This window comes from Cherax quadricarinatus, chromosome 32 (genome assembly GCF_038502225.1).
Source record: "Cherax quadricarinatus isolate ZL_2023a chromosome 32, ASM3850222v1, whole genome shotgun sequence".
NCBI classification, from domain to species: domain Eukaryota; kingdom Metazoa; phylum Arthropoda; class Malacostraca; order Decapoda; family Parastacidae; genus Cherax; species Cherax quadricarinatus.
In genome coordinates this window covers 13,521,362-13,538,877 of record NC_091323.1, presented here as the reverse complement: position 1 = coordinate 13,538,877, position 17,516 = coordinate 13,521,362, and the positions used below count along the sequence as shown (strand labels likewise).

Genomic DNA, 17,516 nt, shown 5'->3' with positions numbered 1-17,516 from the left:
AAACACAAATTGTTGGTGCAGAAGCATAACTCAAACTAAAGGAAATTAAAAGAAAAGAACTTGTATACACTGAATTTATTCCATTATATTTTCAGAATAAATGTACAAAGAAAAAGTTATTTACAAAGTGGACAGCAATAACAAACTCATACAAAGCAACTAAGCCAATGGAACATATCCATTAGCTCAAAATAAACCATTAAGGATATACATGTACTACTACAAACCATATTTTCTTCTTACTCCAAGCTGCCTTGATGGTTAAGGAGTTTCACAATTATGTCTAGCACATTGTTTACTACATAAAAGTTCCGTAAATGACATTTAAAAATTCTTTACGATGCCACCATTTCTTCTTTCCCATCACTTTATATAGTTTTGATATTTCATAAAACTTAAGTATGCATGCTCCTACTGTCAAACAAAGGAGGCAAAAACATGCAAATGATTGAAAAAAAATCTACAAGCAGAAGAGAAAAGTAAGATAAATAAAAAATTGCCATGCATCTCTTGAAAACTGAATAAATATTGACTGAGGGATGCCTCTGAGTGTGAGATGTACACCACAATGAATAACTATGATGCTAATTTAACAATGTGTTAATGATCATCAGTCACTACCAACCCAAACTTAGTGAATGAAAGAAGACTTTTATATACAACTGATGGTTTACTAAAAGACAAAAATCTGAACATCAATTTTAATGAATATATAAGAAAATTCACTTCTTATACACAATGACTAAACAAAAAAAAAATAGCTGTGTGCTTATCAGGGTGCATTTATATATTCAGGGTGAGACGTCTCTCTAAACTAGCAAGAGCAGAAGCCCTGAACACCTGAAAACTGAAGTGAACTTAAAATCCGTGCCTGAAATCGCTCGGAGGATTTGCTGACAAGATCCTCTTGTGATAAAACAAGCGTTTCAGTTAGCCGAGACTGGTGAGAAACTAGAGGGGAAAATTAAATGATGTAACAGGATCTGTCATTTACACCATCCTCTAGCAGACTAAATTAGCAATTGTATTAAAATTACATCAGTATGTTTCTGCTCTGGGCTAAAATTCACAGATCAGGTCACCAATAAAGAATATACAGTATTTTAAAAGATGGCTTAGATATGGCTATTGTCAAAGCCTACATTCCTGCTTGACTAAAAGAGAAACTACAGATAAATGTACTTAAAACATTGAAGAAGTGATAGTGGGTATCCCATGTCAGGAGTTGTATGCTTCATACAAGATCATTTTTGCATGTTTTTGCACTGTATCTACTTCATTATCCATTACAAGTTTTGTCAGCTCATCAGTGTACAAGATGGCATCAGTGTACAGGATGGTAAGTGACGAGATCGACGACTCAGGCTCAAGAATTTTTCAATAATGTTAAATTTTCATTTTGAATTGGAAAATTTACTTTATTGGTAAAATGTTTAAGACAATATCGACGATGTCGTCACATTCTGATTAAAAAGCAATTTGTCTACTTTTCTATATTCGCACTTCGAAGTAATATAATTTACCAGCACAAATGACTATGGAAACAATAAATAAGATACATGAATTCATATATCAAAGATATCATGGACATCAACATTATTAGTGTGTGTAACGTGACTATATAGTGACAAAAATTGGGTTAGTTATTTCATACAGATTAGCTGCCGGCAAACATTACCTTTCAGGAACAGACAAAAAAAATTTTCAAGGCCAAGCAAGACTTTTACTTGAGGGAAAAAAAAGATCAAATATCCTACTGTTATTAAAGTCACTCAATACCTTACTGATGAACAAATGCTCACCATAAACTATGGAATGTGAATAAGACTTAATAAAGCTGTAAAAAATGGTGTCAAGCAGGTCTGCTTCATGAAAGACAATGTTGCTAGACACACTGCGTAGACATGCCCAGCCTAGAGGGGTTAAGGGTGGTCAGTAGGCTGGGTCTGAGGACACACCCAGCCTACAACTTGCTGTCACTAAGTACTCAAATTTTATGAGAAAGCATCATCTGTCCTGTGCCCCAAAACATTCTCTTGATTGGTTCTCTCAATCTTTCACCCTATTTTATTGGAGAAATATAGCAACTTCCATTCAAGTTGTTGAAATAAATAACTATAATAAAATAATACAATAATAAACGCCATCTGTACCAAAATGCACTTACAATCTATTTGGCTACGCGCTAGTGAGAGGAGCGGGAGTCAAATGACAAACGACACACAGCAGGCATCTCATGACTAAAGTGATAAACACTGACACTTGCCTCGGCTGCCACTTTACTAACACCTTGACTTACACCTCAGATCTAATGTTACATGGCTATATATCTGTAATGTTTGTGTAAGTACTATATAGGTATAGTGATCAAAGTCCAAAGAAGTGTTTTATGTACATGTAATATACATATAGTAATTATAATATATATATATATATATATATATATATATATATATATATATATATATATATATATATATATATATATATATATATATATATATATATATATATATATATATATATATATATATATATATATATATATATATATTATATAATATATATATTATATATTATATAATATATATATATATATATAAATGTCAATATCAACCTAATAAGAGATCCATGAACTATGTTTAAACTTATTATGCAATATACTTATTAATAGTGTAAAATTTAGTGGCAGCCACTCTGTCCAACGGGCAGTGCCAGAATCTGCTTATCAAATTTTATTGAACAATATTTATATCAATCTGGTTTGCTTGACAAACTGAACCCCCTCCAGCAGTACAGGTAAAGGCATAGTCCAGGGCACGTTTGGTCGAAGTACTGTTTGCTACTATTGGTACTATTACTGGGTTGTTGCTCCCTGTGGCTGCCCAACAGGCCTTCCGTTTATATCCCATGCATCCATTTCCAGCTTCTCAGTAATCAACGGAATTAAAAGTGACACATGACAAAAACTGGATGCCAGCATGATTGTTGAATCACAAGGCATTGTTAAATAGTACAAAAATACAAAAAATATACTAAAGCTCTGTAAATGTAGACTATATAAGGTAATCACAGCATGTTAGTAATAATAATAAAAAGGCACCCTTTGTGCCTCAGGTAAATATTTTAACTGCAAAGATCTGTCATGAACTGCAGTAATTGTGAGAAGAGAGAACAAGAAAATAATGAAAAAAAAAAATAGAGCATCATCTTTCATGGATGCTTTTAAATAGGTGGGCATGAAGAAATCTAGCTGGATATAAGACACAACCTAAGTAATAGATACTAACCTGCTTAATGAGTGCTTCAGGTATAAGAATACAATACACAACCTACTGACCCTCCAGACCACGAATGCCTCAGGCCATACTTTGTTGTTATTGCACTTAACATCCGAGACAATTAAGCAGGTCAACACCAAAATGTAGCACCAGACTGCCTGTATCAGCCTCTCCTGAACCCCAGTGTTCAAGGTCAAGTATGTTACTGTCCTATGCAACAGGCTGCCCATATATAGTGAAGCATCCTGTTTTCAACATTCAACCTTTTAACTAAGTTTAATGCTTAGATTTATCTATATACACCACAAAGTAATTTTTGTCAAGAGTAAGAAAAATTCCCATGTATTTAAAGTTTTAGCTAATAAAGTATAAGTCATACCCAGCCTGCCACACTCACCTGTGAGCACTCACAGAGCAACACCATACTGCTGCCTACATACTTTCTTACCCTCATTTTTTTATTCTGTTTCCATTACAGTATAATTAACTATTTGCTTCTACTATGTATATACAAATGCAAATAATTTCATGATCCCCAAGTTTTTCTCTGAACTGGAAATGAATCATCACAAGTGACACCTGAAATACAAGTGAGCTCCAATATTTACTAGTTTTGAAGAAACACCTCTTCTTTCTTTGGCGTAAAAACAATGAACAATTAGCAACACATCACTAGACTGGACGTCTCACTCCGTCCTTCAGGCCCTCTTCGCAGCTCACTGCCTCAGCTGTGACATGCGTGCATAATAGAGGCAATACAAAAGCAGCTATACACAGGTGTTGTATACCCACCCTGGGCACACCTTAGAGCTTCTCCAACTTCCATGCCCTAATTCCTGCCAAAAGAGTGGATCTTTGCATTATAAGATTTTTGATATTAATAATAAATTAAAATAATAAATTACTTGGAGTCTCTCCCACACACACTGTGCCACTTGCCTCTTACTGCACACTGGCCACCTTCTACCTTTGAAATAGCTTGATGTGATGGATGTGACAATCTGCCACACTGGAGAAAACTAGGAATGGACAAAAGTGGCAGAGCCGCAGGAGATACATCACAGACAATAGCTCGGATGTAGGTAGAGTGGAGTAGCAACAGCCTGAAGAGCAGCAGCAATGTCTGCAGCAGTGATGGCAGAATGCAGTAGGAGGAAGGGGTAACAAACAGGTTGATGGGAGGGGTGGGCGAGGCTTGCTCACACAACCTCAAATTAACGACACTCCCACACCTTGATGGTCTGATCCACACTGCCAGTGATTACATACGGTGCACTCCGGTGCATATCTGGGGAATACATGTGAAATTTCTTATATAAACAACCTGCATTACCACAAACTTTATTATGATCTGCAGACATTACTTTATGTATTTATAGCTTGTTTTTAATCAAGTTATTACATTTTCCCAACACAACAATAATTTCCAAGAACATAGAGCACTTTCATTTAACATTTGAAAAACTTGGTATACTGCCCTATTTATGAAATAATCCAACACTGCAATCTGCATGTGCTACAAAGTATTTCATATGGGTAGTAATCATAATAATGTATGAATAATAAAAATAATAAACACTTACCTAATGATGTACAGAAATGAGAGTGAGCATCGAGTGTCTTTTGGCATCGCTTATTCTTAATATCCCATACACGTACAGTTTTGTCATCAGAGGCAGAAAGAATGTATTTGCCACCAGGATGAACTAACAAACCTCGTACCCAGTTGTCGTGGCCTACAAGTGTGAAGAGGCACAAGCCAACGCCTACATCCCATACCTGTACCAAAATATATATTAATTTAAAAAATTACCTCAGCAACAGTGGAATGTACTTTATAAGTAAGCAAGGTAAGCATTCCCTACCATTTAAAAATTCTTCCCTTACAGAAACAAACATCTAGTTGAGTTTAATGTTATTGAATTGTACAGTACACAGATTTCAGCATTTACTAATTATTTGTGTGTTAATTTAATCATGTTATAAAAGGAGTTCAGACTTTTAAAATTTGTTAATTAGGAGCATTTGACACTTGATAATCTGACCTTGGATACATAACACTGGATTTACAGCATCCACCTGCTTCCTGTCTAAAATATGCCATTACCAATCCTAAGATGAAAACTATTGATTTAAAATACATTAACACAATTCTTCCTAAATACAAGCAAGATTCAGAGCAATCTAATATGGTGTGAAAATCATACTGATAACAGAACTTTTCCCTCAATAATATCTGTTGTTAAACTGTCATCTCTGAAAGAATTTCCTTACCTAGAGATTTGGACAGTGAAAGCAAAGAGTACACCTTCCTCCCTCACTACTGCCCTTCCTCATCCTTCCCATGGTATCTCTGCTACAACCCCTCCTCCCCTACTGATCGCTGTAGACAATATAACATACTTAATCAGGTTATCAATTTACCAATTTGGATTCATTAGGCTTATTACAGCCTTTACACTCACCATTATTCGAATTTAGAAAAGAATTTCTAAAGCTTGCTCTTCACCCACTAAAATACAACTATAACATTTCCTCTTAATTTTTTATCAATGAAATTACAACTTAGATAGTAGTTTACATGTCAGAAGACGTAAAAGATAAAACTAAAACAAATTTTATTTCATAAAGCCGAATGACATGGAAAAGGCTTTGTGAATCAAGAGGAAAATTTTATTCACATTGTCTTGATATTTTAGTGAAGCAAGCAAGGTAGCATTCAGGAAAAGATGCAGGGAAATCACTAGCTGAACTTGAGCCCTGGAGTTGTAGTTGGAGAGTACACTGCCTGCACTCTGAAGGAGAAGGGTGAATGTTGCACTTCAGAGGACCATCTGAACTGTGATGTTAGCATACTTTTGGCAAAACAGTTATTGAATGAATGATGGTGATATTTTTTTTCCAGATCTTTCTACCTTGGTCAGAGACGACGTGGTGGTTAGTAACCCAGGAAAACCCAAACAAGTTACTGTCATCAGGCTGTAAGGTATATTTCAATTTGGGTCCTTTAATCCTCCTCCTCAGGCTATGACCTATACCAGTCAGATAACACCTAGATACAATACCTTCTTACTGCTAGATGAACAAGGGCAGCAGGAGTAACCAAACATGCCTAATATCTCCACTTGTCCAGGGATTGAACAATGGTCACTCAGTACGTGCATGACCACTTATAATAGCATATATACAGAAGAGCTTTCTGTTTTAAAACAAATTAAAACTTACTCCAGAAGTTCTCCAAGGAAAAAAAAAAATGCAAATATTTTTCCCTTTAATGACTTAAAAAGGAATCTTTGCAAAATCTTTAAAGCAAGCTAAATTTTACAGGGTTAACCCTTTTAAAGGGTTAAGGTACTGATCATTTGGTCATACTTCAAGAAGAATTACATCAAACTTTTTTTAAACACATTTGCTGTTTCCCACTGAGGCAGGGCAACCCAAAAAGAAAGAAAAAAAATTTCATCATTCAACACTTTCACAATCATTCATACATAATTACTGTCTTTGCAGAGGCACTCAGATATAACAGTTTAGATGTCACTCCAAACAGCCAATATTCCTAACCTCTTCCTTATTATTCATACTTCAGCTTTATCAAAAAGCTTAGAAGTGTCATTTGTTTACCCTAGTAATTTTATCATGACACTACTGCTCAGCACTCACATAATACCAGAGTAACAATATGAATAATAAAGATAGTTAAGACCTAATTAATATTATATTCATGAAGAAGCACTAAACCTATAGTGGTTATATAGTGCCTGGGTAATGTGATGTAATCAGGCGTGATCCAAGAAATTGCAAGGTAGTTCCAATTCCTTGGATCAAGTGCCTTTCCCCAGAATCAAGACACTGTCTTCACAGGGGGTGTCCTGATGCTGGTAGACATGTTTAACAATTCAATGAAAATAACAGTGTACAGTATTTTAAGGCAATATTTAAGAGAGCGAGATAAACAAGTTAAGAAAGCCTAGGGAACGAATGGATTTGTCAGTTAAAAACAGAGTAGGAGAGTTAGTAGATGGGGAGCTGGAGGTATTGGGTAGATGGTGGGAATATTTTGAGGAACTTTTAAATGTCGATGAAGAAAGATAGGCGGTAATTTCATGCACTGGCCAGGGAGGAAAAACATGTTTTAGGAGTGAAGAGCAGGATGTGAGTACGGGGGAGGGGCATGAGGCATTACGAAGAATGAAAAGGGGTTAAGCAGAGCTGGAGACGGGATCATGACATATGTTAAAAGCAGGGGATGAGTGTTGGAATGGTTGGTATTTTTATTTAACCCTTTGACTGTCGCGGCCGTATATATACGTCTTATGAGGTACCGTGTTTGACGTATATATACTCATAAATTCTAGCGGCTTCAAATCATGCAGGAGAAAGCTGGTAGGCCCACATGTGAGAGAATGGGTCTGTGTGGTCAGTTTTTTTTTTTTTTTTTTTTTTTTTTTTTTTTTTTTTTTTTTCAACAAGTCGGCCGTCTCCCACCGAGGCAGGGTGACCCAAAAAAGAAAGAAAATCCCCAAAAAGAAAATACTTTCATCATCATTCAACACTTTCACCACACTCGCACATTATCACTGTTTTTGCAGAGGTGCTCAGAATACAACAGTCTAGAAGCATACACATATAAAGATACACAACATATCCCTCCAAACTGCCAATATCCCAAACCCCTCCTTTAAAGTGCAGGCATTGTACTTCCCATTTCCAGGACTCAAGTCCGACTATATGAAAATAACCGGTTTCCCTGAATCCCTTCACTAAATATTACCCTGCTCACACTCCAACAGATCGTCAGGTCCCAAGTACCATTCGTCTCCATTCACTCCTATCTAACACGCTCACGCACGCTTGCTGGAAATCCAAGCCCCTTACCCACAAAACCTCCTTTACCCCCTCTCTCCAACCCTTTCGAGGACGACCCCTACCCCGCCTTCCTTCCCCTATAGATTTATATGCTTTCCATGTCATTCTACTGTGATCCATTCTCTCTAAATGACCAAACCACCTCAACAACCCCTCTTCTGCCCTCTGACTAATACTTTTATTAACTCCACACCTTCTCCTAATTTCCACACTCCGAATTTTTTGCATAATATTTACACCACACATTGCCCTTAGACAGGACATCTCCGCTGCCTCCAACCGTCTCCTTGCTGCTGCATTTACCACCCAAGCTTCACACCCATATAAGAGTGTTGGTACTACTATACTTTCATACATTCCCTTCTTTGCCTCCATAGATAACGTTTTTTGACTCCACATATACCTCAACGCACCACTCACCTTTTTTCCCTCATCAATTCTATGATTAACCTCATCCTTCATAAATCCATCCGCCGACACGTCAACTCCCAAGTATCTGAAAACATTCACTTCTTCCATACTCCTCCTCCCCAATTTGATATCCAATTTTTCTTTATCTAAATCATTTGACACCCTCATCACCTTACTCTTTTCTATGTTCACTTTCAACTTTCTACCTTTACACACATTCCCAAACTCATCCACTAACCTTTGCAATTTTTCTTTAGAATCTCCCATAAGCACAGTATCATCAGCAAAAAGTAACTGTGTCAATTCCCATTTTGAATTTGATTCCCCATAATTTAATCCCACCCCTCTCCCAAACACCCTAGCATTTACTTCCTTTACAACCCCATCTATAAATATATTAAACAACCATGGTGACATTACACATCCCTGTCTAAGACCTACTTTTACCGGGAAGTAGTCTCCCTCTCTTCTACACACCCTAACCTGAGCCTCACTATCCTCATAAAAACTCTTTACAGCATTTAATAACTTACCACCTATTCCATATACTTGCAACATCTGCCACATTGCTCCTCTATCCACTCTATCATATGCCTTTTCTAAATCCATAAATGCAATAAAAACCTCCCTATCTTTATCTAAATACTGTTCACATATATGCTTCAATGTAAACACCTGATCTACACATCCCCTACCCACTCTAAAACCTCCTTGCTCATCCGCAATCCTACATTCTGTCTTACCTCTAATTCTTTCAATTATAACCCTACCGTACACTTTTCCTGGTATACTCAGTAAGCTTATTCCTCTGTAATTTTTACAGTCTCTTTTGTCCCCTTTCCCTTTATATAAAGGGACTATACATGCTCTCTGCCAATCCCTAGGTACCTTCCCCTCTTTCATACATTTATTAAACAAAAGTACCAACCACTCCAACACTATATCCCCCCCTGCTTTTAACATTTCTGTCATGATCCCATCAGTTCCAGCTGCTTTACCCCCTTTCATTTTACGTAATGCCTCACGTACCTCCCCCACACTTACATTCTGCTCTTCTTCACTCCTAAAAGATGGTATACCTCCCTGACCAGTGCATGAAATTACTGCCTCTGTTTCTTCCTTAACATTTAAAAGTTCCTCAAAATATTCTCGCCATCTACCCAATACCTCCATCTCCCCATCTACTAACTCCCCTACTCTGTTTTTAACTGACAAATCCATATTTTCCCTAGGCTTTCTTAACTTGTTTAACTCGCTCCAAAATTTTTTCTTATTTTCATTAAAATTTCTTGACAGTGCCTCTCCCACTCTATCATCTGCTCTCCTTTTGCACTCTCTCACCACTCTCTTTACCTTTCTTTTACTCTCCATATACTCTGCTCTTCTTATAACACTTCTGCTTTGTAAAAACCTCTCATAAGCTACCTTTTTCTCTTTTATCACACCCTTTACTTCATCATTCCACCAATCACTCCTCTTTCCTCCTGCCCCCACCCTCCTATAACCACAAACTTCTGCCCCACATTCTAATACTGCATTTTTAAAACTATTCCAACCCTCTTCAACCCCCCCACTACTCATCTTTGCACTAGCCCACCTTTCTGCCAATAGTCGCTTATATCTCACCCGAACTTCCTCCTCCCTTAGTTTATACACTTTCACCTCCCTCTTACTTGTTGTTGCCACCTTCCTCTTTTCCCATCTACCTCTTACTCTAACTGTAGCTACAACTAAATAATGATCCGATATATCAGTTGCCCCTCTATAAACATGTACATCCTGGAGCCTACCCATCAACCTTTTATCCACCAATACATAATCTAATAAACTACTTTCATTACGTGCTACATCATACCTTGTATATTTATTTATCCTCTTTTTCATAAAATATGTATTACTTATTACCAAATTTCTTTCAACACATAGCTCAATTAAAGGCTCCCCATTTACATTTACCCCTGGCACCCCAAATTTACCTACTACTCCCTCCATAACATTTTTACCCACTTTAGCATTAAAATCCCCAACCACCATTACTCTCACACTTGATTCAAAACTCCCCACGCATTCACTCAACATTTCCCAAAATCTCTCTCTCTCCTCTACACTTCTCTCTTCTCCAGGTGCATACACGCTTATTATAACCCACTTTTCACATCCAATCTTTATTTTGCTCCACATAATCCTTGAATTAATACATTTATAGTCCCTCTTTTCCTGCCATAGCTTATCCTTCAACATTATTGCTACTCCTTCTTTAGCTCTAACTCTATTTGAAACCCCTGACCTAATCCCATTTATTCCTCTCCACTGAAACTCTCCCACCCCCTTCAGCTTTGTTTCACTTAAAGCCAGGACATCCAGCTTTTTCTCATTCATAACATCCACAATCATCTCTTTCTTATCATCTGCACAACATCCACGCACATTCAGACTTCCCACTTTGACAATTTTCTTCTTCTTATTCTTTTTAGTAATCTTTACAGGAAAAGGGGTTACTAGCCCATTGTTCCCGGCATTTTAGTTGACTTTTACAACACGCATGGCTTATGGTCAGTATGCACCATATAAAAAAAAATCCTGGAGCACGCAGTGCATAATAATAAAAAAAAAACTACCATTTTTTTTAATTAAAATCCCGACTTTGTGGTCTATTTTCGTATAGTATTTATGGTTGTATTCTCGTTTTCTTGGTCTCATTTGATAGAATGGAAAACATATTATAGAAATAGAGGTGATTTTGATTGATTTTACTATAAAAAGAACCTGGAAATGGAGCTCAAAGTAGGGGAAATGTTTGATTTTTGCCAATGTTCAAAAGTAAACAAATGATGTCATTGTCCAATAAATGTCCAACTAGCCATTCTAATATGCAGTCATGAATGGGTTGATGTTATTTATACAATTATTACAGTATTGCAGTAGTCTGCATAATAGTAAGTCTTCTAATTTTTGTTTGAATAAAATTTAAAAATAGAAAGCAAGAGTAATATCAGAGGGGCCTGGAGACATGACTGATGAACAAAGAAAATGTTATTTTAGAGCCAGGAATGTCTGCATCTTTCATTCTGGACCTTATTTTGAAATTGTCATATTTTTTAATTTTCGTGAAATGGGCCAAATAGCAAATTTCTGACCACATTATTGGGTAGTTGAAATCGGTAAATGGCCAGTTTCTTGTACTCAATCGATAGAAAAAAATGGAATTCTAAAGAAATAGCTATGAGTTTGGTCGACTGGAACAACGGAATTAACCGAAAATAGGGCTCAAAGTGGGCAAAATCGCCGATTTGTAAATATCGCCAAGGTCGCTAACTTCGCGAGAGCATAATTCCGTCAGTTTTCCATCAAATTTCGTTTTTTTTTTTTTTTGGTGTCATTACAATCGGGAAAAGATTCTCTACCATTTCATAAGAAAAAAATTTATTTTTATTTTTTTTTAAATTTTGCGACACCAGGAGACACCTCAGGATTGGGGGTGGTGACAGTCAAGGGGTTAAGGAATATATGAAAGAGGGGAAGGTACCTAGGGACTGGCAGAGAGCATGTATAGTTCCTTTATATAAAGGGAAGTGGAACAAGAGATTGTAAAAATTATAGGGGAGTAAGTTTAATGAATATACCAGGTAAAGTGTATGGTAGGGTTATTATTGAAAGAATTAGAGGTAGGACAGAGAGTAGGATAGCAAATAAGTAAGGAGGCTTTAGAGTAGTAGGGGATGTGTAGATCAAGTGTTTACATTGAAGCATATATGTGAACAGTATTTAGATAAGGGTAGGGAAGTTTTCATTGCATTTATGAAATTAGAAAAAGTATATGACAGAGTGGATAGGGGAGCAATGTGGCAGATGTTGAAAGTATATAGAATAGGTAGTAAGTTACTAAATGCTGCAGTGTTTTTATGAGGATAGTGAGGCTCAGGTTAGGGTGTGAAGGAAAAAGGCAGAGTACTTCCTGGTAAAAGTATGTCTTAGACAGGGATGTGTAATGTCCCCATGGTTGTTCAATATATTTATAGATGGGGTTGTAAAAGAAATAAATGCTAGGGTGTTTGGGAGAGGGGTGGGATTAAATTATGGGGAATCAAATACAAAACAGGAGTTGACAGCTACTTTTTGCTGACGATACTGTGCTTATGGGAGATTCTCAAGAAAAGTTCCAAAGGTTAGTGGACGAGTCTGGGAGGGTGTGTCAAGGTAGAAAGTTGAAAGTGAACATAGATAGGAGAAAGGTGATGAGGGTATCAAATGATTTAGATAAAGAAAAATTGGATATCACATTGGAGAGAGGGAGTATGGAAGAAGTGAGTGTTTTCAGATATTTGGAAGTTGACCTGTCAGCGAATAGGTTATGAAGGATGAGTTTAACCACAGAATTCTTGAAGGAAAAAAAAGGTGAGTGGTGCATTGAGGTATATGTGGAGACAAAAAAAGTTATCTATGGAGGCAAGGAAGGGAATGTACGAAAGTATAGTGGTACCAACACACTTATATGGGTGTGAAGCTTGGGTTGCAAATGCTGCAGCAAGGTGGTGGTTGGAGGCAGTGGAGATATCCTGTCTAAGGGCAATGTGTGGTGTAAATATTATGCAGAAAATTCATAGTGTGGAAATTAGGTGGTGTGGAGTTACTAAAAGTATTAGTCAGAGGGATGAAGAGGGGTTGCTGAGGTGGATTGGTTATTTAGAGTGAATGGATCAAAGTAGAATGACTTGGAGAGCGCATGTATCTGTAGGGAAAGGAAGGCGGGGTGCGGGGTCCTCCTCGAAAAGGTTGGAGGGAGGGGGTAAAGGTTTCGTGGGCAAGGGGCTTGGATTTCCAGCAAGCATGTGTAGTGTGTTAGATAGGAGTGAATGGATATGAATGGTTTTTGAGACTGGATGAGCTGTTGGAGTGTGAGCAGGGTAAATTTTTGTGAAGGGATTCAGGGAAACTGGTTAGCCAGACTTCAGTCCTGGAAATGGGAAGTAAAATGGCTGCACTTTAAAGGAGGGGTTTGGGATACTGGCAGTTTGGAGGGACTTCTGAACTGTCGAATCTGAGTGCCTCTGAAAAGACAGTGAATATGTATGAGTGAGGTGAAAGTGTTGAATGATGATGATAGTATTTTCTTTATGGAGATTTTCTTTCCTTTTGGGTCACCCTGCCTCGGTGGAAGACGACCGACGTGTTAAAAAAAAAAAATTAAGACATCCAAACAGCACTTGGTAAAGTATCTTGCCTAAGCTGTCCAACTAAATGTTAGAAAATCCACTCAAGAAAAGAATCTCACCTTGATAGTCTTGTCTCTTGAGCCAGATATCAGGAAAGGGCCCTGGTAGTTGGGCTTGCGGTTATCTGTTGCAACTGCATCATTCACAGCTGCAGAGGCAGTGCCTTCACACCACGCAATGCACTCTACTACATGGTCATGCTCCCGCAATTCTGCCTAGAGGAGTAGAATGAGAAAGTGATCAACACATCTATATATGCATGTCACATCAATACAGTATTTATATATCGGATTCATTCTGGAAAGAAACTCCTTTTCTTAGGATGTTAATGTTCATCATAATCTTCTAATGACACTTTAAGTAACTTTAAAAATGCATAAACAAGAGCAATAGGAACAAACAAGGCAGCAAATTATGGATGTAGAAGTTAGAAGAGATGGGGATAATGAAGGTGATGGAGATAGGGAAAAGATTGGGGGGGGTAAAAAATAGGGAGAGAGAAAGGTGAAAATGGGGAGAAACATGTGGGGCAGGGAAGAAATGAAGGAAGAAGAGATTAGCATACATGTAAATGGCAGATAAAGTACCTCACAGTCTACAGATGAACCTTGTAATTTACAGGGGTTAGGGTCCTGGAGACGAGGTGAACCCTGAGGTCCAGGACAATATGAACTGTCACACGTCATTATTTACATGTTTTTGGCAATACGCTGCATTTAATTGTTTGAAGCCATCTCTTCAAATATTGCTCTAAACTGTTTAATTAAGACATTCATAAACTATAATGAGCATATTCTGGATGAACACCAATGGCAATTTTACGATTTAGGGGTTGTATAATCAGATCACAAGCATTATGATTTGCATGTCTGGGTTCAACTGTACATACATCAAGGCTATCTGCTGAAGACTAACTACAATAAAGTGTGTTGTTATTATAATCATAACTAAGTGCTAAACCCATAAGGGTAATACAGGGCTGCACAATAAAATGTAGCTACACTTAAATCATTGCTGCTACTGCTGCTGCTACTACTACTAGTGCCACATGCCCTGGGTAGTGTGTGGTTAACCCCCAAATGGTTCTCTCACGTAGCACCCTGAATATTTTGAGGAAAAAAAAAAATTATAGGAAAAAAGAGCATGTGGTACCCAGGCATCCCCAATTTTTTTCATATGGTGCACACTGAGTGCACACACCCATTCTCTCATGTCTAGGAGACTCAGGCCTATTGTGCCAATGTTGAATGAATGACAAATGAAACTTAGACATACATTTGGGGCGCTATACGAGAGAACATACATATACGTTTGGACCGTTTAAGGGTTAAGTAATTATTTTTATTTTTATTATTATTTTTATTATCACACTGGCCGATTCCCACCAAGGAAGGGTGGCCCAAAAAAGAAAAACTTTCACCATCATTCACTCCATCACTGTCTTGCCAGAAGGGTGCTTTACACTACAGTTTTTAAACTGCAACATTAACACCCCTCCTTCAGAGTGCAGGCACTGTACTTCCCATCTCCAGGACTCAAGTCCGGCCTGCCGGTTTCCCTGAACCCCTTCATAAATGTTACTTTGCTCACACTCCAACAGCACGTCAAGTATTAAAAACCATTTGTCTCCATTCACTCCTATCAAACACGCTCACGCATGCCTGCTGGAAGTCCAAGCCCCTTGCACACAAAACCTCCTCTACCCCCTCCCTCCAACCTTTCCTAGGCCGACCCCTACCCCGCCTTCCTTCCACTACAGACTGATACACTCTTGAAGTTATTCTGTTTCGCTCCATTCTCTCCACATGTCCGAACCACCTCAACAACCCTTCCTCAGCCCTCTGGACAACAGTTTTGGTAATCCCACACCTCCTCCTAACTTCCTAATTGTCCTGGCTAATTTGTGAACTGTCAGGCTTCAGTGGCCACAGCCAGCCCTTGCATTATTTTTATTACAGTAAAACCTCTCAATGTGCAGGATATGTTCCTGAAAACTGGTTATTATAAAAATTGGTTTTATGCAAAGTGAGGAACATATAGGTGAAAACAAGTTATTTTCCAAACAACTCCAAAATGCCCAAATTTATTTTTTAACCCTTTCAGTTACCATCACGTAATACTATATTATTGAGACCAAGGTCCTTAAATGTAGTTCTATGTCATGAGCCCAGCTCACTCAGAGATACGAGAGAATGGGTCTGCATGGCAAGTAAGCCCAGCATAAAAAAAAAATTTTGCCCATACAGGGCATGGGGAAAGCAAAACTCTGACCATGTGTTTGGCTTAAAACAGCAACCAAGTTTTCTAGGATGGTAGTTAGGGTTTTACCGACTTTCTTGTCAATATTTGAAAGAATGAAAGACATCTTACTAAAATAGATATGATATTAGTTAATGTCAGGACTGAAAGTAACTTGAAATTAGGTTCAAAATAGCAGAAATATCCGATTTCTCCCAGGACAGGTAAGGTACCCCCCCCCCCTTTACCCCCCAGTCTGTTTTATGGGTTTTTAATAGGTCTGATTCAATTATTGGGATACTGTAAACCAAGACCAGTCCTTCTTGGTTATATTTTATTATCCAAGAAATAGAATAAATCTTCAATTTGTGTGTGATTGTAAATTCATAATGGAATACGAGAGGCCTGGGAACGTGATTAATGAACAGAGGAAATGTTTGTGCCATGAATGTCTACAAAGATTATTTTGTACTATTTTTAACCCTTTATTAAGTATCCAGACCCCAATCTGAAAAGTGTCCAGTGTCCAAGAATTTTCCAAAAAAACTTAGTGAAGTTTTTCTTATGAAATGATAGAATCTTTTTTTGAAGGTAATAAAACAAAAAGTACAAAATTTGATAGGAAACTTATGAAATTATGCTTTCGCAAATTTTGCTGTGTCGATATTTACACATTGGCAATTTTGCTCACTTTGAGTCCTATTTTAGGTTAATTACATAGTTCCAGTCAACCAAATTCTTAGCTATTTTGGTAGTATGGCTTCCATTTTATCGAATGAGCACTAAGAACTACCCAATCGACTATTTACAACAAACTTTTATGATTATTTATTATTGTTAATTCATTATCTATACAAGACTAGTTTACACGATTCATTACTGAGTCATATAAAGGAACTTAGATGGAAACACTTCTCTAGTCTTAGGTTGAGGCCTATGTAGCCTTCGACTTCCAAGATACTGGGCAGATTTTCAAGATATATTTTTGGGGAAAAAAATAATCTACAATGCTGTAAAATATGGTACATGTATTTATAAACAGATATGCCAAAATGTTGCCATTTTAATTCACAAAAAAAAAAAAAAAATGAAGTCACCAGTCCTGTGGAAATGCACAGAACATATTGCAATATAAGGCAAAATTTAAACAAGCTTAACAAATACAGTAGGTCCCCGCTTTACGGTGTTTCGCTTTACAGCATTCCGTTAATACGGACATTGCAAATTATGACCAAAATTCATAATACAACTCCTGCACACCTGACTTTCTAATACGGTCACCGTGCCCCAGCCGGTTTGCCTACATTCTCCGTGAGCACTCTCTCTCTCTCCATTATGTCTGGAAACTTTCCAAAATTTCAAGTGTTTTAAAGTTATTTCATATTTTATATTTTTTTTTCAACAAGTCGGTCGACTCCCACTGAGGCAGGATGACCCAAAAAGAAAGAAAATACTTACATCATCATTCAACACTTTCACCTCACTCACTCACTAACCTAACCTA

The 17,516-nt window shown here is 37.4% G+C and overlaps 1 protein-coding gene across 3 annotated transcripts in view; it reads right to left on the bottom strand.

Moving 5' to 3' along the window:
- Nucleotides 1-3,542: 3,542 nt before the first annotated feature.
- Nucleotides 3,543-17,516, bottom strand: part of Lis-1 (LisH and WD40 domain-containing Lis-1) — a 101,905-nt gene continuing 87,931 nt past the window's right edge. For all 3 annotated transcript variants that reach the window (XM_053779023.2, XM_053779025.2, XM_053779026.2), the window contains 3 exons: nucleotides 13,834-13,989; nucleotides 4,865-5,060; nucleotides 3,543-4,569 (listed from right to left, as the gene is read on the bottom strand). In XM_053779023.2, coding sequence (XP_053634998.1) covers nucleotides 4,496-4,569; nucleotides 4,865-5,060; nucleotides 13,834-13,989 — 426 coding nt within the window. In that variant the 3' untranslated portion in view covers nucleotides 3,543-4,495. The remainder of the gene's footprint in view (nucleotides 4,570-4,864; nucleotides 5,061-13,833; nucleotides 13,990-17,516) is intronic.